General features: G+C 34.1%; 1 protein-coding gene across 3 annotated transcripts in view; it reads right to left on the reverse strand.

Moving 5' to 3' along the window:
- The window catches only part of CNTN5 (contactin 5), a 1,319,804-nt gene that overhangs the window by 26,693 nt on the left and 1,266,211 nt on the right, over nt 1-26,900 (reverse strand). For all 3 annotated transcript variants that reach the window (XM_032852733.1, XM_032852732.1, XM_032852734.1), the window contains one exon: nt 20,479-20,588. In XM_032852733.1, the coding sequence (XP_032708624.1) occupies nt 20,479-20,588 (110 nt within the window). The remainder of the gene's footprint in view (nt 1-20,478; nt 20,589-26,900) is intronic.

Here is a 26,900-nt window from a genome sequence, read left to right on the forward strand (position 1 = left end):
CACTCAATTAATTGCCATTCCTAAATTCAACAGTTGTAATTAATGTAAACTGAGAGTTAGGAGATAGATATTTCACTTTTAAGCCTGCCTCTCTAGTGATTCCTCATCTTCAGATAAACTTTGAAACGCTATGACATTTTCTCTAATAATGCTTCAATTGCCTTTTACATTCCTCTTTTCTCACCTAACACCTAATTTTAGCCATGTCCTTCTACTGAGAACTTATATATGAGGAACACATTTCCCATGGAAAATGAATTTCTTTCAGTCAAGAATGTCTTTGCTTGCCTCAATTTAGTTGATCTCTAGCTTCCCAATCTCCTGAGTTTAGCACTAAGGTATAGTTATTAAATTGGCTATTCACAATCAATACTCTGAGATACACTGGCTGTCGGTATCATATTAGTTGCTTTGTGCCAACAGTAATTTTACTAGAAAGGATGCAATTCAATGAATCAAATAAGATAAATAAACAATGCTTAGTTAAACTTTTGAATATTTATGAGAAAATTCAACAGTGATTAGAGGATACGAGGTGAGGAGTTTTAAAATGCAGGAAGGACATATGATGGATATAATTTACTGAATAAATCTGTATTTATTTTTCCTAGAAGCTGTCACTACTATCTAAAGAAAATATACTAAAGAAGACTGGCTATAAATAACAAGTAAACGTGTTCTTAATCCATGTAGTTCAGTGCAGGTCTTTTTCACGTGTTTGCTCCCTTCCCTTCTTTAATCAAATGTTGTAAAATACAGCATGTTGAAGAAAGAAAATTCAGTGAATATTTTATTACAGCCAAATCCTTAACTGTGGTTGTAAGATGAGCTGTAAATATAATAGTCTCTTAATAAAAACTAATTAAATGAAAGAAAACAAGTTTTGATATGAAAGTTAATTTCAGGTAGAAGAACATTAATCTTAACAAAAATTATTATGTATTTTACCATATATAAGGTGTTAGGAATGCAGAGTTTGGAGATGTATAGTTTTAACTATATATTAGAAGAGATAAAAAACCAAAATTCAGTGACATGTCCATCTTAAGGAACTCAGAAAAGAACATACTCAAAGAAACTAAAAAGAAGGGTATCATATAGATAGGCACAGTACTTAATGAACTGAAAATAAATGCAGATAAAAAAATGAATAAAGCCAAAGTTAATTCTTTGAGAAGATCAAAAAATTTGTAAATCTCTTTTGATTGAGAGTGGTCAGAGAGATAGTGAGAGGGTGAGAGTAGAGGGAGTAGAGGATATACAAATTATTGATAGAAACTAATACCACAGATCTACAAGAGAGATATTAAAGAAAATGATAGGCATAATTGGTGACTAAGGAAAGTGGTCATGCAAATCCTGGCCTAGATGAGAACTGAAAAATCTCGGCAAGCATCCAAAAGCATCCAGACACTGGAGGAGAGTTTTCTCTGGAAAGCTGAAACTGCAACAGGTAAGTTACAGCTTTTTTGTTTGAAAATATGACTATGGTGCTAGAATATTACTGCAGCCTTACCAGCTGGAGAAAAAAAAGATGGAGTTGAATGTAGAAAGAGCAGCTGGACATCTAAGAGGGAAATTCAAGAAATAAGGGAACTGCAAAAAACAGTAAGACTGAAAATCCCAGTGTAAACGCTGCTCAACTTCTTGGCTAAAAGATGAACTATGCTTTCTCAGGGAGAATAGATGGGAGAGTGGGTATAAACGTAGGTGGCAACCAAGAAAACCTATCTTAAAACAACTGCATTGGGTGGGAGTTTTTTATTTGCTACTGTTTAAACTGAGTGCATTCTTCAACATGCATGTCCTCAGGAAGGAGAAAAGTGGCAATTTTAAAAAACATATATTTTAGAGATTTATTATAAAAATATATTGTGGGAAATGATGTAATTGCTGTGATTTGCTTCAAAATAACAGAATTGATTAAATGGAGTTATATGTAAAATGTTATTCATTAATTCATCATAGTTGAAGGTGAGTGTTGAGTACATAGAAATTTACTATGCTTCTCTGTATATTTCATATATTTTTCATATTACAAAGTTAAAGAAAAAATATAGTTTAAGACAAAGATCACAGTTACAATTGAATCAAAACAATAAAATAGGGATTAATCTAAGAAAAGATTTCTAAGACATATATTGATAAAGATCAAAGAAAACCTAAAAAACCCAAAACAAAACAGGGATATACAAAAATCATCAATTAGGAGAATTAATATTGCAAGTGGATAATTCTCAAAATTGTTTATATAGGCAGCTCTATTCATAACAGACCCAAACTGGAAAAAACCCAACCCTAAAATTCATCAATGATAGAATGATAAATAAATTGTGGTATGCTCATACAGTATAGTTTGGGAGAAAGCATGTAACAATAGAAAATGCAAGATATAAAAAGCTCCATATAATTCTAAAAACTATGAAAACAAATCAGAATTCAGGATATTGTTTTTTGGGAGGGTATGAATAAGGATAGTGACTATAGTAAACACAAGGTAGGTCTCCAGCTTTTAGTAATGTTTTGTTTCATGACCCGGATTATAGTTACACAGGTATGTTTTCTTAGTGGTAGCTCATTGAACTGCACATTTATAATTTGTGCTCTTTTATATATATAGATTTAAAAAAATTGTCCTTTTGAAAATAAAGTGTCAGTCATTTAGTAGTTAGCAGTCAATTAGTAATAAGTATTTTTATACTGTTAAATATGTGTTTTGTAAAGCTTCCTTTTGTATGTGTGTGTTTAGGCATTTTATAACACTTCTCAATTTCATAGTATAGTAAGCAAAACCATGGCTGTATCTTTCTGTTCAACACTCATTGAGTTAGTACCTCTAGACCACAAGTACATTGTTAGGTGTTAAGATAAAACCCGTTGCTCAAAAGAAAGGAGAATGTGTTGCAATTTGGTGATTCTCAGATGGATCATTCTAAGAGAGTGTCAACAAAAATGTTCCAAGTATTTTTTAAACTAAATGGGTTGATGTCTACATTCCTGGTTTCATTTTTTGTATATTTTGTGTGTACAAATGTCTGCTATATAAGAGAGTGAGACTGTGGATGGATGGACAATGAGCTCAGGATGGCTGGATTTAGGGATGAGAAAACTCCTGTTTAGAGGTGCTATAGTAAATTTAGATATATGTAAAAGAGTAAAAAAAATGGAAAATAACTATGAATATGATAAAAGATATCAATATCCTTTCAGTCTTTTATGTGTATAAAATAATACATTCACACAAATATTCTAATGTTGAAAATAAAATGGTTTATGTAAAAATTTCAGTAAAAAAATTGTGAAAAGTTATTTGGATTAGAACATTTTTTCCATGAAGCAATGTATCTAGAAGCAAATAAACAGAAACACAGTAAACTGAGTGATTAATTGCTCTCTAAGAATTCCATAGTTGCCGAGGCACCTGGGTGGCTTAGTGGGTTAAGCCTCTGCCTTCAGCTCAAGTCATGATCTCAGGGTCCTGGGATCGAGCCCCGCATCAGGCTCTCTGCTTGGCAGGGACACTGCTTCCCCCTCTCTCTCTGCCTGCCTCTCTGCCTACTTGTGATCTCTCTCTCTTTCAAATAAATAAATAAATAAATCTTAAACCAAAAAAAGAAAAAAAATTCCATAGTTGCCTTTCAATAGGACAGGGGAAGGAATGAGTTAAGTAACTGAAATGTTACTTTTTCAGTTTCCTTAGATATGCTGATTTTTGAAAAATGTAAATAGTTTTAGTTAGACTCCCAATCTATGAAAATAACCTAAGAAGGAAATCTAATGATAGGGATATGAAAACTATCTGATTTAAATCAGAGCCTGCAGAATTTCAGAAAAAGAGGAGTAGAATTGGCATCTTTTTTTTTTCTTTTTACTGTTTAGTTTTTAATATCCTTACTTTTATACAGTCATAATAAAAAATCAACAAAATCTCTAAAACAGCTGCTACCCAACCACCATATGGAAAATAAAATAGCCTTTGTTTAGCCTTTTGGTGACTGGTTTCATTTTGACTTCTTTTCCCTCTTTAATTTATATCTGAAATTCCATTTTTCACCACACAACACACACATTGTCCCACTCCCTGCTATTCAAATTAAATGCAATCTATCTGGCATGAGTTATTGTCAGACAAAAATAGGCCCATGTTTTTGTCTTCTGCTATGATGAATACAGAGTTAGGTCATAAAATACACAACAACAACAGTCTCATCCTTTCTCTCCTTAAGAAATCCCCCCACAACTTATTTTATAGAGCAAAATTCAATTGGTCTCTTTTCAGTGCAATCAATAACTAAAAATTACTTTAGTGATATGTCTAAAATGAACTTCTTAGTTACATATTCTCTGAAAGTTCTAAGACACATGCAAGTCTTGAACATAGCCCAGGAAAAGGAGTTATTAGAGGTGCTTTAATGAGAATTGTTAAATGGGACAAGTTGTTTTGTCTTTCATTTCTCTTAATAATAAACATCAAAAAGTTCAGAATTCTAACTTAGACACTGTGTACCCCTTGCTACAAAACTACATTTTTGCTTATTGTTGAAAGGATTCTAGCCATTAAAAAGATAAAAATACAGTTAATAATACTGTTACAAAAAGCATACAAAAAATACAAGCACCTTAAACCTAGTAATCATGGGGGATTATGTTTCACAGGCAGAATATATATAATACAGTGTTTTTAAATATTACATCTAGAAAAAATTCTTTTTATAGTATTCAATAAATAAATATATAATTTATTAATTTATTACTTTATTCAGGAAAATTGATCACATTTTAGGGACAGATATATTCTCACACAAACAGAAACTGATACCGAGATGGGGCACTGGCATGGGTTTTTTCTCACTAACATTTCTTGAGAGAATCAAGATACTGATTCTCTAAGGAATCCTGAGGTAATTCTGGGCATGGACTTGTATTGTTCCAATGTCTCTCTCTCTCTCTCTTGTTTACTTAAATTTACCATAAACATTTTTTAATATTAGATTGTGAGCTTTTGGAAAGCAGGGTCTAGATCTAATTAATTTTTACATTTCTTCTGCCTGGCACAGTGCCTGATAATAAATGCTTGATGAGTGAAGGAATGAAAAAATGAATCAACCAAGATTCCATTATTACATAGTTTTCTTCATCCTTCTGCCTGATCTGGAAACATAGAGAAAAATGATAAAATTTGGCCTTATCTTTCTTTACTTCTCCTTCTTGCCAGACTGGTTTCTGCTCTTATTTTGTATGCAATAAACATCCTAGTTTTCTCAGAAAAGCTTGAGAGTCTCTGCTTTAGGATTCAAGCATTACCATTCATTCACAAGACATAGAATGTTGGCGGATTCATGAATTCAAAAATGAACCCAATAATTTACTTGCATAGGCCAATGACAGGGATGACAATCCAGATGGAATAGTCATGGTTATTCATGAATCAAAGTTGTTTAATAAATAGAGCCCGTTTTCATTTTTCAATCATGCTGCATGTCATAAGCTAGAATTTCACATATCACAATATCAATACTTTCTACATTTAGTCTATACAGCCATAAAGTCAGAAGCCACATCCATGTAGTTAACCAAAATTCTTAATTGGTGGTTCTAAAAGAATGTCAACAAAGTTGTACAGATATTTGTAAAATACAATTAGATGGATTAGTATCTACACTTATGATTTCATAATCATTCTTATTTCCTCAAATGGTCATTTTTTCTAAGGTAGTGTTAGACTTGCAGAAGGCAGTGTTAGGCAGCCATCAAAAAAAACTGAATCTTGCCATTTGTGACAACAAGTATGGAACTAGAGGGTAGTATGCTGAGCGAAATAAGTCAATCAGAGAAAGACAATTACCGTATGATCTCTCTGATATGAGGAATTTGAGAGGCAGGGTGGGTAGTTGTGGGGGGTAGGGAGGGAAAAAATGAAACAAGATGGGACATGGGAGGGAGACAAACCATAAGCGACTCCTAATCTCAGTAAACAAACTGAGGGTTGCTGGGGGATGGGGAGGGAATGGATAGGGTGGCTGGGTTGTGGACATTGGGGAGGATATGTACAAGGGTGAGTGCTGTGAATTGTCTAAGACTGATGATTCACAGACCTGAACCCCTGAGGCAAATAATACATTACATGTTAATCAAAAAAAAAAAAAAAAAAAAAGGCGGTGTTAAAATCTTGTTGAAAAGAACACCTTTTTTCTTCTGATAGCAGAATCCTAATCTAGCCTAATTGTGACATTTAGAAATGCCCATGGGTAAAATGTCCTGAAGCCCTTGACCATTAATTAAATTCTTTTTCTAGTGGGCTAGGGGATATTATCATTCTGTACCTATTTTTATGCATAGCTATTCCTACTGTTTCAATTCGCATGACCATTCTATTAAGTAAGGCAATTAATAAATTTAATAATAAAAATCAGTTTGAATTGAATTAAATGGTGTTTTCTGAAGTGTTGAGTTTGTTGCAGATGAACATAGTTTATATAAAAATGCTTGGTTGATTATTTTTTGAAACAATTAAGATGTAATGGAGGCTGCCTTGTAAAAGGCAAAAAATGCCAATTGTGAGTTGATTATTAACAGATGGTATCAGGGGAGACCTCCTGCCAAAATTCTACAGCTGCTCTGTAGGGCTAGGTACATCAGGGAAAAGAATATCAAGATCATGTTATCAAGCAAAAGCAGCTACCTGCAGTTAGGTCAGACCTCAGGTTAGGGTTAAAAAACAAATACCAGAAAACAAAAACAAAAGACATACAATCTTCCTTGATAGGCTGTGAAACTTCATAAGGGCAGGGACTCTATTTTACTTATTGTTTTACCCCCACACATTTTACCAAAACACATCCATTCAATAAATATTAGGTGAATCAATAAATGAGATTCAGATGAAACATACAGATCAGCAATTCAAGATCCATATATGACTGTCAATCTGGGTCACAGAGTCAGACTGCAAGTCAGCTGAGGAACAGTCAGGGTGAGAAAGAGAGTACATGAGAGGGATTGGAGTCAGGGAGCCTTTAGGACTTTACTGCCCATGATGAGGTCTGTCTTGTCTCTGAATGACCCTTGCTCAAGCATAGAATTCCATGATTAGTAGAAGAGAAAATACAATGATTTCAGAATCATGTAAGCCACCTACAGGTTTAAGTTTGCTTATTTATTAAGGAAAACACATTGAGGTATTATTTTTAGTATGTATTCTAGAGATACAGTTCATCAATATTAAAGTTGTAGTACCTGCATGTACTTGACAAGAACCATATTCTAGAAGGAAATAAATCTGTGCACATAACTTCAGAAATGATTTATAATTTCTCATTTACCTCCCCTGTTTTTCCTTTTATATCAAAGAACATTTCCCATCTTGACTTCTTTTAGCAGCTTTTGTTTGCGGTGAAAACAGTTTTCTGCAGTAATTAATTAGACTCACTTATTATAATCTTTGAGTAGTGCAAAAACAGTCATGTACGATCTTAAGTCATGTATGGCCTTAACCATTTTTGGTACCAACATTGGAGCATCATGATTCTCATCAAAACTTCTTGGTATCCTGACAAGATTTAGACGATTCCACAAGAAATAAAGATATTGCTGGACTGAGAGCTCTGAATTGAAGTGTGTGTGTGTGTGTGTGTGTGTGTGTGTGTTTTGAAGCAGCTTTCAGTTTGACACCTATCACACCTTTCCCAAACTGATCTCTCCTTACCAATCTCCTTGCCAGTTTTTCCTCTTCAGCTAAATTTTATTTTATTTATTTATTTACTTACTTACTTACTCTTCATTGATATTTTTGAAGTACAACTGACATAAAATGCTATGTTAGTTTCAGGTGTACAATATATTGATTCAACAATTCTATACATTATTCTCACCATAAGTAGTCACCATTTGTAACTACACAATGTTATTATAATAATTTTTACTATATTCCCTATGCTGTACTTTTCATCACCATGACTTATTTATTTTATAATTGGAAGCTTGTACCTCTTAATCCCCTTTATCTATTTTGCCTCTAATCACTTGATCCTCTAATCAAGTGATCCCTCTAATCACTTCCCCTGTAGAGGAACCAACTATCAGTTTGTTCTCTGTATTTATGAGTCTGCTTTGTTTCTTTGTTAACTTGTTTTGTTTTTTTTTAATTACACAATAAAAGTGAAATCAGATGGTATTTGTCTTTCTCTGTCTGACTAATTTCACTTAATACCCTCTAAGTGCATCCATGTTGTCACAAATGGCAAGATCTAATTCTTTTTTAATGGCTGAGGAATATTTCATATTTTTTTTCAGAAGTGTTTTTTTTTTTTTTCTTTTGGGTAAATAATCAGAAGTGGAATTATTGGGTTGTATGGTATTTCTGTTTTTAATTTTTTGAGAAACCTCCATACTATTTTCCACACGAATTTACATTCTCATCAACAATGCATAAGGGTTCTCTTTTTTCCACATCGTCACCAACACTTGTTATTTCTTGCCTTTTTGGTACTAGCCATCAGACTGCCGTGAGTTGATATCTCATTGTGCTTTTGATTTGTATTTCCCTAATGAGTAACATTAAACATCTTCTCTCATGTTTCTGTTGGCCATCTGGATATCTTCTTCAGAAAAATGTCTATTTAAGTCCTCTGCCCATTTTTAAATGAAATTGTGTGTGTGTGTGTGTATGTGTCTGTGTGTGTTGAGTAAATTCTTCATATAATTTGGATATTAACCCCTTATTAAGTATATCATTTGCAAATTTCTTTTCTCATTCATTGCATTTCATTTTTGTTTTGTTGATGGTTTCTTATGCTGTGGAGAAACTTTTTATTTTGGTTTAGTCCTAACAGTTTATTTTTGCTTTTGTTTCCCTTTCCTATAGAGATATATCTATAAATATGTTGCTAAGGGTGATGTCCGGGAGATTACCACCTATGTTTTTTTTTGGCAGTTTTACGGTTTCAGGTCTCACATTTAGGTCTTTAAAACATTTTGAGTTTATTTTTGGGTATGGTTAAGAAAGTGATCTGGTTTCATTCTATTACCGTAGCTGTCTGATTTTCTGTCTTTCCCCCATTGACTATTCTTGCCTCCTTTGTCATAGATTTATTAACCATTTGCTTGTGGGCTTACTTCTAGGCTTTCTATCCTGTTTGATTGATCTTTTTGTCTATTTTTGTGCCAGTAACATACTCTTTTGATTACTATAGTATACCTGGAAATCTGGTAATGTGATACCTTCTCCTTTGTATTTCTTTCTCAAGATTGCTTTGGCTACATGAGGTCTTTCATAATTTCATATAATTTTTAAGATTATCTGTTTTAGTTCTGTAAAAACTGTTGTTGATATTTTGAAAAGGATTGCATAGACTCAGTAGATGATATTTTAATGATTTTAATTTTTCCAATCCATGAACATGGTATAATTTCCCATTTGTTTGTGTTGTCCTCAATTTCTTTCATCAGTGTTTTACAGTTTTCAGAGTATAGGTCTTTCACCTCCTTGGTTCAATTTATTCCTAGGTATTTTACTCTTTTGGTGCAATTGTAAGATTTTTCCTTAATTTCTCTTTCTGTTACTTCATTCTTAGTGCATAGAAGTGCAACATACTTCTGTATAATAATTTGGTATCCTGAAACTTTACTGAATTCATTTATTACATCTAACAGTTTTTGGGCAGCTTTTGACTTTTCTATATGTAATATGTCATTGTAAATAGGGACAGTTTTACTTCTTCTTTATCAATTTGGTTGATATTTATTTCTTTTTATTGTGTGATTGCTGTGGATAAGACTTCCAGTACTATGTTGAATAAAATTGTTGAGAGTTGATATATTTGTATTGTTCCTGATCTTAGAGAAAAAGCTTTCAGTTTTTTACTATTGAGTATATTGTTAGCTCTGGGATTGTCATATATAGTCTTTATTATGTTGAGGTATGTTCCCTCTAAACCTACTTTGTTGAGTGTTTTTATCATGAATGGATGTTGTGCTTTGTCAAATGCTTTTTCTGCATCTGTTGAAGTGATATAGGTTTTTTATTCTTCCTTTTGTTAATGTGATGTATCACACTGATTGATTTGGTTATATCAAATCACCTTGGTAGCCCTGAAATAAATCCCACTTGATTGTGATGAAGGATTTTTTAATATGTATTTTTGAATTCGCTTTGCTAATATTTGGGAGTTTTCCATCTATGTTCATCAGAGATATTAGCCTGTAGTTTTAAAAAATATATATTTCATTTTATTTTTTATTTAAGATTTTATGTATTCATTTGACACAGAGAGAGAGATCACAAGTAGGCAGAGAGGCAGGCAGAGAGAGAAAGGGAGGGAAGCAGGCTCCCTGCTGAGCAGAGAGCCTGATGTGGGGCTCGATCCCAGGACTTTGAGATCATGACCTGAGCCAAAGGCAGAGGCTTAACCCACTGAGCCACCCAGGTGTCCCTTAAAAAAGAATTTAAAAAATGTTTTAAATTTTAAGTTTTGTAGTGTGTTCATCTGCTTTTGGTGTCAGGGTAATGTTGACTAAATATAATGAATTTGGAAGTTTTCCTTCCTTCTCTAGTTTTTGTAACAGTTTGAGAAGTGTAAGTATTAACTTTTCTTTAAATGTTTGGTAAACTTCACCTACAGAGCCATCTGGTCCTGGACTTTTGTTTGGTCTAAGGTGTTGTTCAAAGCCACTATGTCCTTGTTGATTTTCTGTCTGGGTCATCTATCTATTGATATACATGGATAATTAAAGTCCCTTTCTATTATTGTATTACTGTCAATATCTCCCTGTATGTTTTTTAATATGTGCTATATGTATTTAGGTGCTCCTACATTGGGTGCATAGGTATTTATAATTGTTATATCCTCCTGTTGGATTGACCATATTATCATTTTGAAGTGTGCATCTGTGTCTGTTGCTACAATATTTGTTTTAAATTCTATTTTGACAGTGCCTGGGTAACTCAGTCATTACGGTGTCTGCCTTCAGCTCCAGTCATGATCCCAGAGTCCTGAGATTGAGGACCCCATTGGGCTCCCTGCTCAGCAGGAAGTCTGCTTCTCCCTCTCCCATTCCCCCTGCTTGTGTTCCCTCTCTGTCTGTCTCTCTTTGTCAAATAAAGAAATAGAATCTTAAAAAAAAATAAATAAAGTCTATTTTGTCTGATAGAAGTACTTGTACCCCATCTTTCTTTTGTTCCTATTTGCATGGTATATATAGTTTCATCTCTTAACTTTTAGTCTGTACTTGTCTTTAGGTCTGAAGGGAATCTCTTTTAGGCAACATAAATGGGTCTTATTATTATTATTTTTTTTATCCCTTAAGTCACACTGTGTCTTTTGATTTGGAGAATTTAGACCATTCAGATTTAAAGTAATGATTGAAAAATATGTACTTATTGGCATTTTCTTAATTGTTTTCTGGGTGTTTTTTCAGTTTTTTTTTCTGTTTCTGCTTCTCTTGCTTCTTTTTTGGTTTGATGGCTTTCTTTAGTGTTATGCTTAGACTCCTTTCTCTTTATGTTTTGGGTATCAATATGTGGTTGCCATTGAGTTCTAACATAACATCTTATGTGTAAAGCAGTCTATATTAAGTTGGGAATCAATTAAGAACAAACACATTCCAAAAGCACTAAATTTTTACTCCCCTCTCCATGTTTTATGTATATGATACCATATTTTACATATTTTTATCTTTATACATCCTGTACTAAGTTTCGTAGGTATAATTTATTTTATTATTTTTGTGTTTTAACTTCCATACTGGCTTCGTAAGTGATTAATCCACTATTTTTACTGTATGTTTTGTTTTACCTCTGAAATTTTTTTCTTTTATAATTTTCTTACTTCTAGTTATGACTTTTTCTTTCCACTTAAAAAATTCCCTCTTAACATTTCTTATAAGGGTGATATAGTGGTCATGAACTCCTTTAAATTTTGTTTGTTTTAAATTTTGTTTGAAACTCTTTATCTTGCCTATTCTGAGTTACAATCTTGCTGTGTAGAATATTTTTGATTGTAGATTTTTTCCTTTCAGAATTTTAATATAATCATACCACTCCCTTCTGGCCTGAAGTTTCTGCTGAAAAATCAGTTGATAGCCTTATGGGATTTCACTTGTATGTAACTGTTTCTTTATTCCTTGTTGCTTTAAAATTATCTCTTTATCATTATTTTTTGCTAGTTTAATTATTACATGTCTTAGTGTGGACCTCCTTGGCTGCTTCTTGTTAGGAGCTCTGTGTGCTTTCTATAACTGGATGCATTTTTCTTTCCTCAGATTAGGAACATTTTCGGCTATTGTTTCTTCAAGTAAGTTTTCTTCCTTCTTCTCTCTCTCTTCATCTTCTGGGATCTCTGTAATGTGAATGTTATTGTATTTGATGTTGTTGCAGAGTTCTTTTAATGTATTTTCATTTTTAGTTATTCTTTTTGCTGTTCAGCTTGGGTGCATTTCATTGCTCTGTCTTCCAGATCACTGATCCATTCTTCTGCATCTTCTAATCTGGTCTTGATCCCCCCTAGTGTATTCTTCTTTTCAGTTTTTGAATTCTTCAGCTCTGCTCATTCTTTTTTATATTTTCTATTTGTTGAAGTTCTCACTGAGACTCTACTTTTTTCTCAAGTCCAGTGAATATCTTTATGACCATTACTTTGAATTCTTTATTAGGAATATTGCTTATCTTCATTTTGTTTAGCTCTTTTACTGTAATTTTGTTGGGTTCTTGCAGTGGGGACATATTCTTCTCTCTATTCATTTTGTCTAACTTTCTATGTTTGTTTTTATATATCAGATAGATTGGCTATGTCTCTTGGTCTCGAAAGTCATGGCTTGTATAGAAGAAGTCCTGAGTAAAATATATACAAAATACAGTGAAATTCCACATGGTCACCAGAATAAGATGCTCCAGAGGTTTCTCCTGTGTGAGCTGCTGTGGCTGAGCACAATTGCCTGCAGCCCGGCCAGCTGCAGTGACCTGCTTTGTCTGCTGCAGGCACACTGGACAGAGTTTGTTATGCAATCTGTTGAGAGGCTTGGATGCAGTTGCTTCAGGCTCTTGGTGAGTAAGGTCATCAATCTAACCTGATGTTTGCAATTAGCCTCTTTGCCACAGCTGCAAGAGGCACCAAAAGGGTAGGGCTTACACCCTGCAGAGCCAGCTGGGAGGGCCAGCTGCAAGAACTGCTGGCATGCTGGTTGTGGGGTTACCCACCCTCCACAGGGCAGGAATTACTTTGGAGTAGTGCTTTCCAGGCCAGGGCTGCCTGCTGGGTATGGTGGGGGCAGGAGCTGCTTTAGAAGGACACCTGTCAAGGCCAGGCAAAGCTGATGAGGTGAATCCACAGGTGACACTTTGCAGGGAAAGGGCATGTGGTTTTAGCAAGGTAAATGGAGAATGTCAGCACTGGCTCTTTCAAGTATCTGGCTACTGAGACTTGGGGGGGTGGGCAGGGGAAGAGAAACTTTACTCACCAGCATTTTTGTTCCTGAAGACATCTCCTACAGATCCCTAATCCTCCTGCACATGTTCTAAGAATAGTCAATAAATCTCCTTCACATATATCCCAGGCACTTTTCAAACTGCTGATTCTGTGCTGTGTCTGGGGCTGAGTCCTTTGGTATGCTGGCTTGGTAAGGGTAGGGCCTTGGTTTCCTACCATGCTCCAACATTCAGGAGTTAAGGCTGCTGATTTTTAAAGCTCTTGGTGTAAAGTCTCACTGGTTTTCAAAGTAAAAAGTGGTACGGGAGCTCATCTTCCCAGTGCAGGTCCCCAGTGCTGGGGATACCTGGTGTGGGATCTATCTTCTCACTTCTCCATGCTTGTGGTATCCCTCTTGTTTGTGGTTAGTTGCACTGGGGTTCCCAGCAGAGTCTTCAACACTCCTACACTTTCAGATGTGGTCTTCTTTCTAAGATTAGCTGTGGAAGGGCAACTCTGCCAGTCTCCGGTCATTTTCAGAGTTAGTTGTACAGATTGTACAGATGTAGCTGTTATGTCTTTTTCTTTTCTTTCCTTTCCTCTCCTCTCCTCTGGAAATTTTTTCTTTTAGGTGGTTTCATCAAGTAACATGTCTTTAAATACCTCCTCTATGACTGCCACTTTCATGTTTTTACCCTGATCTCTTAGACTCCAAACTCATATATCCTATTTCCTGTCTGACTTATACTCCTAAATTTCTAATAGGCATGTTAAATTTAAGTTAACCAGAACAGAACTTTTAATTTCCCACCTTCCCACCTTTGTCCTCTGTTGTCCAGTTTCTCCTTTTTTTTTTTTTTTAATGGCACTGCCATTCATTCATTTGACCAAACCAGTGATGCAGAAATTATTTGTCTACCCTCCATATCTGATAAGTCAGCAAATCCTGTCAGTTCTGTGTCTGAAATATATTTACTTCCTACTCCACTGCTAAGACCTTAGTCTAAGTCATCATCATTTCTTACTTGGATTATTGCAAGAGCCTCCTAACTTCTATTCCAGACTTTTCTTCTCTTATCCTTTCATTCTTCACATAAGAACATTCAAAGTGGCGTTTAAAGATATATATAAATCAGATATTGTCATTCCTCTCTTTAAATTGCCATACTGGCTTTTCATTGCATTTGAAAGAAAATGAAAACTCTGTAATCCATATATTCCTACATAATCTTGTATATGCCCACTAACTTTCTACTTTTAATTCTATTCACACCATTGTTCACTCAGATCCAGTTGTTCTACTTCCTTCTTTTCCTTAAAGGAACCAGGTGTGTTCTACTTTTAAACTTCTATATGTATTGTTATTTAAGTTTATTTTACTTGTTTTCTTGTTTCTTTCTTTTTTATTTTTTTTTTTAAATTTGTATTCTCCCGTTAGAAGATTCAACATTTGTAGAACAGAACCTTTTCTATCTTATTCACACATTTCAATTCAGAAAAAACAACACAGGTGGCTGAAAACATGGTCTCTGATATTTTTAAAATGACACATAATGCCTTTATAGTAACTAGCTCTTTCAAACATTGCAGGTGAAGTTGAAAGTATGGATAGAAAATGATTGGTAGAACTGATATGGTAAGTATATAAAATTTGAAATGAATCCCATGAGTTTGCTGACAGAAAAATACATTATTGTCACCATGCTCAGAATTCTACCAATAGTAAATTTAGCTAGGATTGTGGCTGGGATAGAATAGAAGAGGGAGGTAGTGGTGAGATAAAATATTAAACTTTAGTAAGCTACTATATTTTAGTAATATTTAGCCAATGAGATAGTTTATTAGTGAAAAAAAGAAAAAAAGGTGAGGAGAGGAGAGGAGTAAGTTCTAGGGTAGATAAGGTGAAGGGTAGAGGTAGATTTCTCCTTAAAGGGATAAAGAGTACAGAGAAGAGAGGGTGGCAGAAATACTTATAAGCCTTATTTAAATCATATTTATTTTTAAATCTACAAGCAACTATCCAGTTATGAGATAGTATAAATTTAAAATCATCTTTGCTGACCATATATTACTTAAAATAACCCTTAATGTCATATTTGGCCACTGAATTATAAAGTTTTCATTCTTTGATTATAAAAAGTATATATTTAATTTTCCAAATAAATTAAAATATATATATACACCAACTAAATGTTAATATATACTGAATAAATAAATTTGGTAAAAAGATGACATTTTTCCTGATAATTTTTATTATTTCCTTTCTTCTGCTGGCTTGGAGCTTTGCTCCTTTTTTTGTTCCTTTGTGTATAAGGTTAGGTTGTTTGAGAGTTTTCTTGCTTCGTGAGGTAGGCCTGCATTACTATAATCTTCCCTCTTAGGACAGTTTTCGATTCATCTCAGAGATTTTGGACTATTGTGTATTTATTTTCATTTGTATCTGTGCAATTTTGAATTTCCTCTTTGTTTTCTTGGTTGACCCAGTCATTGTTTTGTGGCATGTTATTTAGCTTCCATTTATCCGTGTTCTTTCCAGATTTTTTCTCGTGATTTCTTAGGTTGTGGTCAGAAAAGATGCATGATATGATTTCAATCTTTTTAAATTTATTGAGACTTATTTTGCAACCTAAAATGTGATCTATTCTAGAAAATGTTCCATGTATACTTGAATATGTGCACTTCTGCTGTTTTGGGTTGAAATGTACTGAATATATTTGTTAGATCCATCTGGTCCAATGTGTCATTTGGAGCTGCTGTTTTCTTGTTGATTTACTTTCTGGATGATCTATCCACTGATACACATGGGGTGTTAAAGTCCCCTACTCTTATTGTATTATTGTCACTTTCTTCCTTTATGTCTGTTAATAGTTGCTTTATGTATTTAAGTGCTTCTATGTTGGGTGCATAAATATTTACAATTGTTATATTCTCTTTATGTATCATTATGTAGTGTCCTTCTTTTTTCTTGCTTTAAAGTCTACTGCTATGTCATTTTTCTTTCTGCTTCAATCTGCATGGTATATATTTTCTTAGCCCTTCACTTTCAATCTGTATGTGTCCTTGGGTCTGAAATGAGTGTCTTTTGTAGGCAGCATATAGAAGGTTCTTGTTTTTTTGTTTGTTTGTTTCAATTCTTTTGACTGGAGCATTTAGTCCATTTACATTTAAAGTAACTGTTAAGGGGTATGTGGCTATTGACACTTTATTAATTGTTTTCTCCTTGTTTTTGCAGTTCTTCTCTGTTGCTTTCTTCTCTTGCTTTTTGATGAGTTTTTTTTAGTGTTATGCTTAGATTTCTTTCTATGTTTTTTTGTATCTATTGTAGGTTTTTTGATTTGACAAGATGTCATATTTTTAAAAACAAATTATAAAGCACTATAAAATGGTATAAAGGTTACTGTGCCCATGGATTCTGTGTTTCTAAGTATAAAAATAGTTGTTCAAATTTGTGTTAATTTATTTGAATTTAAAAATGCAGTCGTTGTGATAATTATTCCAGAATTTGGTTTATTCCTATTAGCATTCTATTCTTAAGGATATTCCAGTTTTTTGGATATGTTTCCATTTTAAATGGTATACATCTAGGGAAAATGTTGTGCTTTGACCCTTGAGTGTTACTCTTGAGTGGTTTTGCTTCTGATCTCTAGTCAAGCCTTGATCACAGCATTCCATAAAACTCTCACCAGGGTCACTAGGATCTCTGTATTGCCATATCTGTTTTGCAGATGCAGGCTTCATCTTTCTGAATTTCTCAGAAGAATTTTACTCAGTAGAGCAATTCTTCTCTTAGCTTCTGAATTTCTTCAGTGTCTCCTTTTATTTCTTTGGCCAAACTCCCTTTCTTTCTTGAATTCCAAATGTTTAGGCATCATAGGGCTCAATTCTGAAACATCTTCTTTATCAATATTCAGTGATTTCAACCAGTATATACATAAAAGCCATTTGTATACTGATGATTCCTTGGAGCTAAATCTCCATCTTTACACTTTTTCTTAGCATAAGACCTACTTGACAACTATTTTTGAAAATAAGAAGTTGCATAAAACTGAACAGAATCCATGACTTTTTTCCACTAACATCCAGTCTTTTTTCAGAGTTTCTCATTACGTGAATGACATGTTATTCATCCCATTTCTTGGGTTAAAACTCAGGAATTATCTTTGATTCCTTTCTTTTTCTTAGTTCACACTGAATTCATTTTCAAATTCCATCATACATCCATACAAGATATGAGATTCTCTCCCCTCCACCCCCACTCACTTGTTCTCTCTCTTTCTCCCTCCCTCTAAAATAAATAAATAAATATTTTAAAAAGCAAGTTCATTGTCACTTAGTTTGGAACAACTGCTTTTCTCTGTTCTCCCTGAGTTCTCGTCTAGAGTCTATTCTCTACCCTCTAGATTAAGAGAGTCTTTTAAAATATAAGTCAGATATTGACAGGACTCTTCCTGTTCAAGATCTTTTAATGCCTTCTCCTCATATTTGGGATAAAATCCAGATTCCTTTCTGTGGTTAACAACACCCCATATAATCTGGTCCTTGTCTTGGTGCTCTTTTCACCATTTTCCTACCACCCTTTCTGTTCACTGCTATCTCACCCAATCACTCCCTTCATGCTGTTACTTTACAAACTGAGTCTGCTGTTCTCTTTGCCTCTCTCTCCCTTATTCAGTCATGCTTTAATTCAAATGTCACAATCCCAGAAGGTGACTTTTCAAACCTTTATAAATAGTACACTCTTTCAGCTTCTACCTTCTTATACAGTTTTATTTTTCTTTTCTTTTCTTTTTTTTTATTTTTTATTTTTTCAGCATAACAGTATTCATTATTTTTGCACCACACCCAGTGCTCCATGCAATCTGTGCCCACTCCAATACCCACTACCTGGATCCCCCAACCTCCCACCCCCCGCCCCTTCAAAACCCTCAGATTGTTTTTCAGAGTCCATAGTATCTCATGGTTCACCTCCCCTTCCAATTTCCCTCAACTCCCTTCTCCTCTCCATCTCCCCTTGTCCTCCATGCTATTTGTTATGCTCCACAAATAAGTGAAACCGTATGATAATTGACTTTCTCTGCTTGACTTATTTCACTCAGTTTTATTTTTCTACAGAGTATTTATCATAACTGAAATTACATCACACATTATTTGTTTGTTTATTACGTGCCTTCCCTAATTCAATATGAACTTCATGAGGACAGAGACTTCATTTTGCTCATTGTTTTATCCCTGGCATCTAGCTTAGTGTCTGTTAAGTACTTAGTGAGTCTTCAATGAATGTTTGTTGACTTAATGAATGAATGGCTTATATTTAGAAAAAGAAGAATTGTGCACAAATATAAATCTTATGTGATGTTTGCAGGACCTCCAAGAGAGCTTTAGTTATAAGTGAGTCACAGCGGGAATGTGAATGTCATGCAGAAAAAAAAAATTGAGTGTGGCTGGTTGTGTGAGAGAAGCACCACTCTGAGATGTGGGAGCCTGGATCCCTCACTCTTTTGTTCACCAGGATACACTTTGTAGCCTTTCTAAAAGTTTGCACACCAGATTTTGATTCAGAATTCTAGGTTAGTCTACACTTACACAGTTGTTTTAAGTTAAGCTCCCGAGAAGCAGAACTTGAGAGAGAGATTTGAGTGCCTGTGATTTATTTTGAGAGTGCTTGCAGGTAAACCTGTAAAGAAGGGAGGAGAGAAGAAGGAAAGGGAGGGAGCTGAGCAGGATTGTGGTCTCAATTCAGCCTTGTCCTGATGCACACAGCAAAGGCTTTGCATCATAAAATGGACCATAAGGTTGTTTTCTCCTTTAGTCAATGGACCACTCAGTCAATCATTGGCTTTGTGTTGTCTGATTGTGGGAAGGGAATTTTTCAGGTAAAGCAGCACCCTTCAATTAACCATAAGCAGCCAACACTTGTGTTATGAAGCATAGATATTCATTCATTCAACAAATACTTATTGTAGCTCTCATGAGCAAGTACTATCAGTTGTTAAGATTCATTGGTGATTAGATATGGTTCTGCAGCATAGATGGGGAGACAAGGAGATATTAATCAAATAAACATGCAATCATGGTTAGACACATACTGAATTATAACCCTGACCTCTAAATAATAAATCAAAGCAATATTATAGAAACAAATCCATGATATTGCATAGATAATGGTTTCTTAGCAATGGTCCTTACTGTAATTCTTAAGAAAGATTGTGTGAATTCTTGATCATAGAAAACATTATCTAATGCTAGTAGTATATTAATCAAATATTTCTCAGGCTAATTTGAAACCTCAAATAGAATTTAAAAAATGTATTTTCAGTCTGAAACCATGTTTGTGTACAAGTCCTATACTTGATCAGTATTTAAGTTGAAGAGAACTAAGGTCTTGTGTTGGATGGTAATTATTTTTTGTCTTTTAGAAATTATACCCCTAAATCCTATCACTTACTGGCCAACACAAAAAACAAGGATCTTGAATTTGTGGACTATTCAAGTTCATATATTACATATGATCCTTTAGTTCATGTGGAGTTTCATTGAAGTCATTGAAATGTTATGAAATTTTCACCAATATAAGGCTGGCATAACTGTGTTTAAAAACAACAAAATTTAAAGGACAAAAAGTAATTTGAATAAATAAGTATACATCACCAAGTCCAAGCAAATTTTGAGAATTCAGTATAAGAGTTAAAATCTGCCAAGACTGTATAATAGGAAAGCTTGTTTTATACATTAAATTATTAGGAGGAAAGACACAAAAAAACTTTTTTGTTCAAAAACATTTTTATCACCTGTAAATTGGATATCAGTAAATATCCACTAGTAACTCCTAATTTTTATCTAAAGGTTTATTTTCACCTTAAAAAATTTTTTTATATGGTACTATGGAAACTACTGTACTAAAAAATAAGCCAGCTAATGAACAACATGTCAGTAAAATAGTGTATTTCTCACTTTCTTTGCCACAGAACAAAAATTTCAAAAGAATATAATTCTGTTGAAGTGTCATCAAACCATTTCTTTAGGAGAATGCAGTAGCAGCAAAAATAACAAGGCTTATTTTCAATAATTCTATTCATACCTCAAATCCTTGTGGTCTTCCTAGACTCTCTTTAATATGTTTCCATGCAACAAGAATCTCTGACACAGACATACTTGTAGCCTTGACATCTATGGGAGCAGCACTGGGTTCTGTACAAAGGAAAATGGAAATAATAACTGTGATGGTAACAAGTTGCTTATGAAAACATTGCACCTGAATCTGTCAGGTGTTACCACCTTCTACCTTTTTTTTGAAATGAGGTGCTATGGTAGCTATGAAAAACATAACAACATAAAAAGATGATCTTTTTGGATTTCTATACTTGGGTCAAGTCTCATCAATATTTTACCAATGACAAATGACAAAATTAGCAAGACAAACAAAGATCTTTATCCTTGTATTAACCAGGACATTTCTGGAGATGTTAAATTGTCTGACTTAAATTGTCTGCCAGTCTAACATAATGATCAAAAGCATGGACTAGAGAATCAAGCTTGACTATTTTGCTGCTGTTGTTTTTCACCTTCAAAAAATTTTATTTATTTGCATTTAGGCAAGTTGTTTTGACTTTTTCTATGCTCCAGTTCCCTCATCTGTAATATGGGCATAATAAGAGTACTTATCTCAGAGGCTTTTAAGTTTTGTTTTTGCTGGAATAATTGATATAAAATATTTAGCACAATGCTTGGCCCTTAAAATATTAATTCATAAAATACCATTTATTGTTATTTTATTTTATTTTTTACCTTGCAGGCACAAATAGAGTAAACATTTCATTAGTTTTTTTTTATTTTTTATTGTTGTTCTTGTTCCAACCACAAAACTACATTTCCATGATTGTATAAGGAATATGATAGGAATCATGATTTTTAAAAAGCATGCATTGACTTTTAAGACAGTTATACACTGAAAAGGAAAATCCCTGGAGGTCTCAATCCTACTGCTCAAAAAGTACATTTTCATTTGTTCCTACACTTGATGACTTTTCTCACTATTTTTTCCAAATACACCATGTCTGACTGGCATCCATCAAGAAGTGCACTTTATTTGAGGTTGCACTCTATGTGAGGAACAAAATGTTTTCAGTTTTGACGTTGCTGAATCATAAATACTATGTCACAAACACTAGTTAAATGAAATGGCAAAATAAAGGCCATACTTCAGTTCAAACAGTTCTGTACAAAGTCAATTTAAAAAACTCCTACCGCATAAAAATTGTAGAGACTTTAATACTAACCCCATATCACTGGTAAGACTTCAGATTAAACTATTGAAAACGTTTTGTTTGTTTGTTTAGATTCAGGGAACTATACATCAAAGCTGAGTTGTAAATAAAATATTTAAAAATCATTATTAGAGATAGTAAAGGAATTATAAACATTTTCTGAGAGCTTCCTTTTTCTAATGAAAGGTAGTCACCCATCTACCTAGAGAAATTTTATATATTATTAAGTGAAAATTATCAACGAAAAACATCTATCCTTGTTACTGTAAAAGAAAACCAGGAAAGACTTTTCCAAAGGTACGTGTTTGTACCAAGTAATGATTATCTTTTGATAAAACTCACTAAATCACATGCTATAATTGTGTTAATTCAAAATGCTTTAGTAAATTCACATTAATCTTTACATAGGAACTGACATTATTCCAGCTATGGTACAAATTGTAATTTCTCGTTCTGTCACCTTTTGAATATATTTTATTTTTTTCTTTGTTCACTGGTTTCCTTCACTCCATTTTCCAACTTCCTAGTATCTAGCATCTACATGATTAAAAGAGGAAAAAAAGGAAAAAAAACCTGGGGAAACTTCTATTTCACCCTAGAATTCTGATCACCAGACTTGCAACAATTTTTTTTTTTCATTGGCAGAGCCCATGCAGGACTTAGTAAGAGTTAAAATTCTTGATTTTTGCAAACAAATGAAAGGAAATGATGATGTTCTTAAGGTGTGTACAACCTGATCTCCAGGATTTAAGGTATGATTTATTTCAAAGACAGCCACACTTGAGGTATCATTTGTTATTCACAAGCAATTTTGCTTATCTTTTAAATGAATGCATTACAGAGGTTTGTGTGCCACATGCCTTCTTTCAGCTTTTTTATTATTGAAGCAATTACATCGTTGTCAAAGAAGATTGCAGGGAGATAAATAATTTCAGGAATATAAAACGGTGGTTGGGTAGAAGTCTTTCTATCCCTCTTTATCCTTAGAGAAAGGAATAATTTCTCTCTCAGCCTTCTGTAGCACTGCACAACCTTAAGTAGTTCTCAAATAGAAATAAGAAAGTTTTAAAAAATAAAAAAAAAGTTTAAAGGAAAAGAAAAAATATTCAGAAACCTATTTCCTAAGCAAGCACCCTGAATTTCTGTTTAAAAGCTCTGAGGATTTTAAATCAGGATCAGACCCAAGTAGACATGTCACAGATACATTCTTGGGGGTTAATATTATAATTGCATCTCATTGAATGAAGGCAGATGAATCAAACAAGAACTTAAGAGTCATTTTTTTTTACGTGTTTCACCTTCTGGATGTAAAGAGTATCAGAAATAAACCCATGCTGATCTAAATGAGAAATTTTGGCATTAAAAAAAAAAAGTGATATCTGTCGGTTTACTTCCAGAAGTTTCAGTATATATTGTTATAGCCAACGATTGAAAGGTTTTTCTGTAAGCAAGAGTAACTGACTAGATCACAGAATGTGTAGTTTGGATTGGAATTAGCTGTTCTGTTTGAGTATCCCATTGTAACTGAATAATGGAAGGTAAGAAAGAAAACTAGAAAACTAGAAACTAAACTAGTTTTAAAACTAAAGTTTGATTCACTTGAATCAAAGGTCGTAAATGCATGGCCAGTGGGTCTTTAGTCATGCTTTGTATGGCCCAATAATACATTAATTTATTTCAACATTTCATATAAAAGAATTTCTGGCTTCTTTAGGGAAAAAAAAATTTGGTGATACCAAGTCTGAATTTGTGGATGTCGGTAGATGAGAATTAGCAGTTCATCTCATTAGTCAGGGCATAGTCTTTTCAGTTTGCCAGAGTCCCTACCACTACCTATTATCTCACGCTGGGACTACTTCACTTATTTATATCTCTTACCGGAACTTACAGGATTTTGAGTTATGGACCTATGTTTTAGATCCGCATCCTCATTTTGCAGATGAAAATGTGACATGTACACAGGTTGATTTTCCCAAACTCTGCTTCTGGCTCTGAAAAGAACCCCAACTAGAGCTCAGGTCTCAAGTACTCTTTCCTCTGTTGTTTTTACATTGGTACAAGGCAGCAGCTGGCTCATTCTATATTTCTTAGTCAGCTTTGAGGTAGACAAGAGATTTTGGAGGGAACATATAGTTTGTTTTCTTGTTTCTCAATTACTTCTAAATAACTGACAGAGGTATAAATGGAATACAATTAAAAACAAACAACAACAAAAAATAGATGAGGGGAACAGCCAAAGGTAATAATAATTGCCATTTATTGAGGATTTGTTATGCGCCTAGCGTTTTTCAAAATTCTTTACATGAATTCATTAATCCTTCCAAGAACCCTGCTATCACTATCACTCTTTTTGGCAATAAAGAAATTGAGAGGCAGAGTCAAGAGGCTTGCCCAAGTTCACATAGCTGCTAGAGGGTGGAGAGAGGATTTCAACACGGCAATTAGTTGTAAATGCCATGCTGTTCCACTTCTGTGCATTTATCTGTGTTCACACACATGATGCTTTTCCTTGTGTTACTGCTTTCTTCTCTCCTTGCTGTACCACACCAAATTTCTCTAGAAGAGTATTGTTGTTGGGGTCCCTACTTGGGCTCTCTACTCTAAGTCTTGTCAGAAGCCACCCTAAACCCTGTCGTCTCTTATTTAACTTTACTGAAGGCTTACTATCAGTTCCTTTTATTTCTGTTTCATGGAATTTTTGATAAAGCTGAACCACAATTGCACTGCTTCTCATAGATCCTGTTATATTCAGGCATTTCTGAAACTCTCCTGATCTGTAAATAACACCATGTTTCCTGCCACTCACTTCATTATACTCAGGTAATCTGAGGAAAATTCAGGGACTTATTTCAGAGACCGTACTAGTGGTATGTGTAATAGACTCAAAGAACTAAAAAGATTTTGTTTTTCTTTTACTTATAATGATATTGATTAGGCCATGGCTAACTCCTTCACTCCAGTCTTGGGATGTAAAGTGGACAAGCTGATTGATAGATTTCAGTTTCTGTCAGATTAAAAATTTTGAACAGCATTACCATGTTCATGAATTTAGATGATAACATTTGTATGAAGTGACTTAGCAGGTGGAGTTTTTCAAGTAAGATGGGGGATGTGCTTGCAATATTGATTATACATCTGACTTCCCAGGAGGGGTGGGTAACAGCATTAATCAAAGGAGGGTTTAATAAACTCCTTGGGAGAAAGGGTTATGGTTTCATTATTTAAAAATTCAGCGAAGACTGCTGTAGTTGAACTTTTACAGGCACTAATCCAAATGGATCATCTGGCAAAGACAAGAAATTATTCCTTGTATTTTACAACTAATATGCCAATTTATTAATTTTCAAGTTCACATAAATCCCACTGAGTAGGAATTGATCTGGAGAATAACACCTCATGAATGCTAGGTTTTAATTTGGGCTGTGGTAGCTCCATTTGCAAGGAGATAATTGCATATCATTTTCTACAATTGAGGAGAGGATTCTTGGTTTTAACAAAAAGTAAAGCAGTATACTTTTCACATACAAGGCAAAAGCCAAATAAACTAGAGAAAGCTAAGTCTTATCACAAATAAATAAATCTTTCAAACTATAATTTATCTATATCAAATCTCCCTCTATTATTCTATTAGATATAATTGAATGCTCAGGTTCTTTTGCTTTCAAAACTCTAGTAATAAGTACTAAGTGAAAAATGGATATAAGTTTGACTAAAAACTATTTCTAGATATATAGAAGCGAAAGCCAAAAAAAATCTACCATGCATTATAAATTACTATGTTGCAACTTTGCTCTCATTTAAAAAAAATTGGAATTGTTTCCAGAATGAGGGTATTGTATAGGATTACAGCATATCCTAGGGATTTAAACTCAAATCAAGATTAGAATGCACATAATTCTTGCTTGGTTTAAGGGGTGTAAATAACTGATACATGTGCAAGGTGTATGGAAGTCTTGGTAGGCAAATGTCTCTCCTTCCAGGATTATCTAGAGTCATTTAGGATTACTTCTGTTGCTGAAATCTTGAAAGGTTTCCAAGGTGCAAGAGCATTAACAGAGGAACTCTTTGGAGCTTTTCTGACAGTATTCTGTGGTAGTAGTCTACTTTGGATTCACAAGAGTCAAGGTCATTTCTCAAGTGATTTATCAAGAATCAATATTATAAATGACGACTTCTTTCACTAAAGATCACATTCATAATTTTCCTATAATAATGTAATTCTCACTCTCATTCCAATTGCCTTTCTTTTTTTTATAATTTTTTATTTCTTTTCAGCGTAACAGTATTCATTGTTTTTGCACCGCACTCAGTGCTCCATGCAATCCTTGCCCTCTCCAATACCCACCCCCTGGTTTCCCCAACCTTCCAACCCCTGCCCCTTCAAAACCCTCAGATTGTTTTTTAGAGTCCATAGTCTCTCATGGTTCACCTCCCCTTCCAGTTTCCCTCAACTCCCTTCTCCTCTCCATCTCCCCTTGTCCTCCATGCTATTTGCAATTGCCTTTCTTGAGAGGAAAAGAAAGGAATGGAAGGTGTGAGGCATGCACATAAGCACTTATAGAAGTATGCTCTGGATGTGAGTGTCATCCATCATTGATGTACCACTGAGAAATAGGTTGAGAAATAGTATTGCAAGGTTTGTCTTGAAGACCTTGCTTCCTTTCAAACAACATGAATTCTGGTGGCACACATTTTCTTCCTGCCTTGGTGCTGGCTGTGAAAAGGTGGCTTTTCCATGATACTCCAAGCATGTAGCTAAGTCATCTTTCTATGAAGAAGAATTATACCTGTAAACAGAGATAGAATGCCAGCCCCAATCCTCTTGTTCTTTACTTTATCAAAAAAATATGGTAGGCTTTTGAGGTGCTAAGCAAGTGGACTAGTTTAGTGGAAGAACAAAGGTGCAGAATTTGTCTTATGAAGAACTATGGCCTCAATCAGATCAGTTGGGCTTTGGGCAAGGGTATGATGACAAAGGCACACTCTGAATCTGTATGAATGTCCTTCGACATAGAGAAGTGGAACTTGCACTGGCATGAGTACACTATATAGTATATCTTATAAGTTCATTACAGTCCTTGACTCTTAAAAAATGGTTTAATATTAAAAATGTTCACTTCTTTTAAAGTAAAGCAATTTTCCTATCTAGGAAAATTAAAAATTAGAGTATTTAAAATTATAGAATAAATTGACAAACTTTGAGATTCAGATTTGTAATGGCTTTTAGAGATATACT

Source organism: Lontra canadensis, unplaced genomic scaffold, assembly GCF_010015895.1.
Source record: "Lontra canadensis isolate GAN:19392208 unplaced genomic scaffold, GSC_riverotter_1.0 scaffold7, whole genome shotgun sequence".
In the NCBI taxonomy this organism is placed as follows: domain Eukaryota; kingdom Metazoa; phylum Chordata; class Mammalia; order Carnivora; family Mustelidae; genus Lontra; species Lontra canadensis.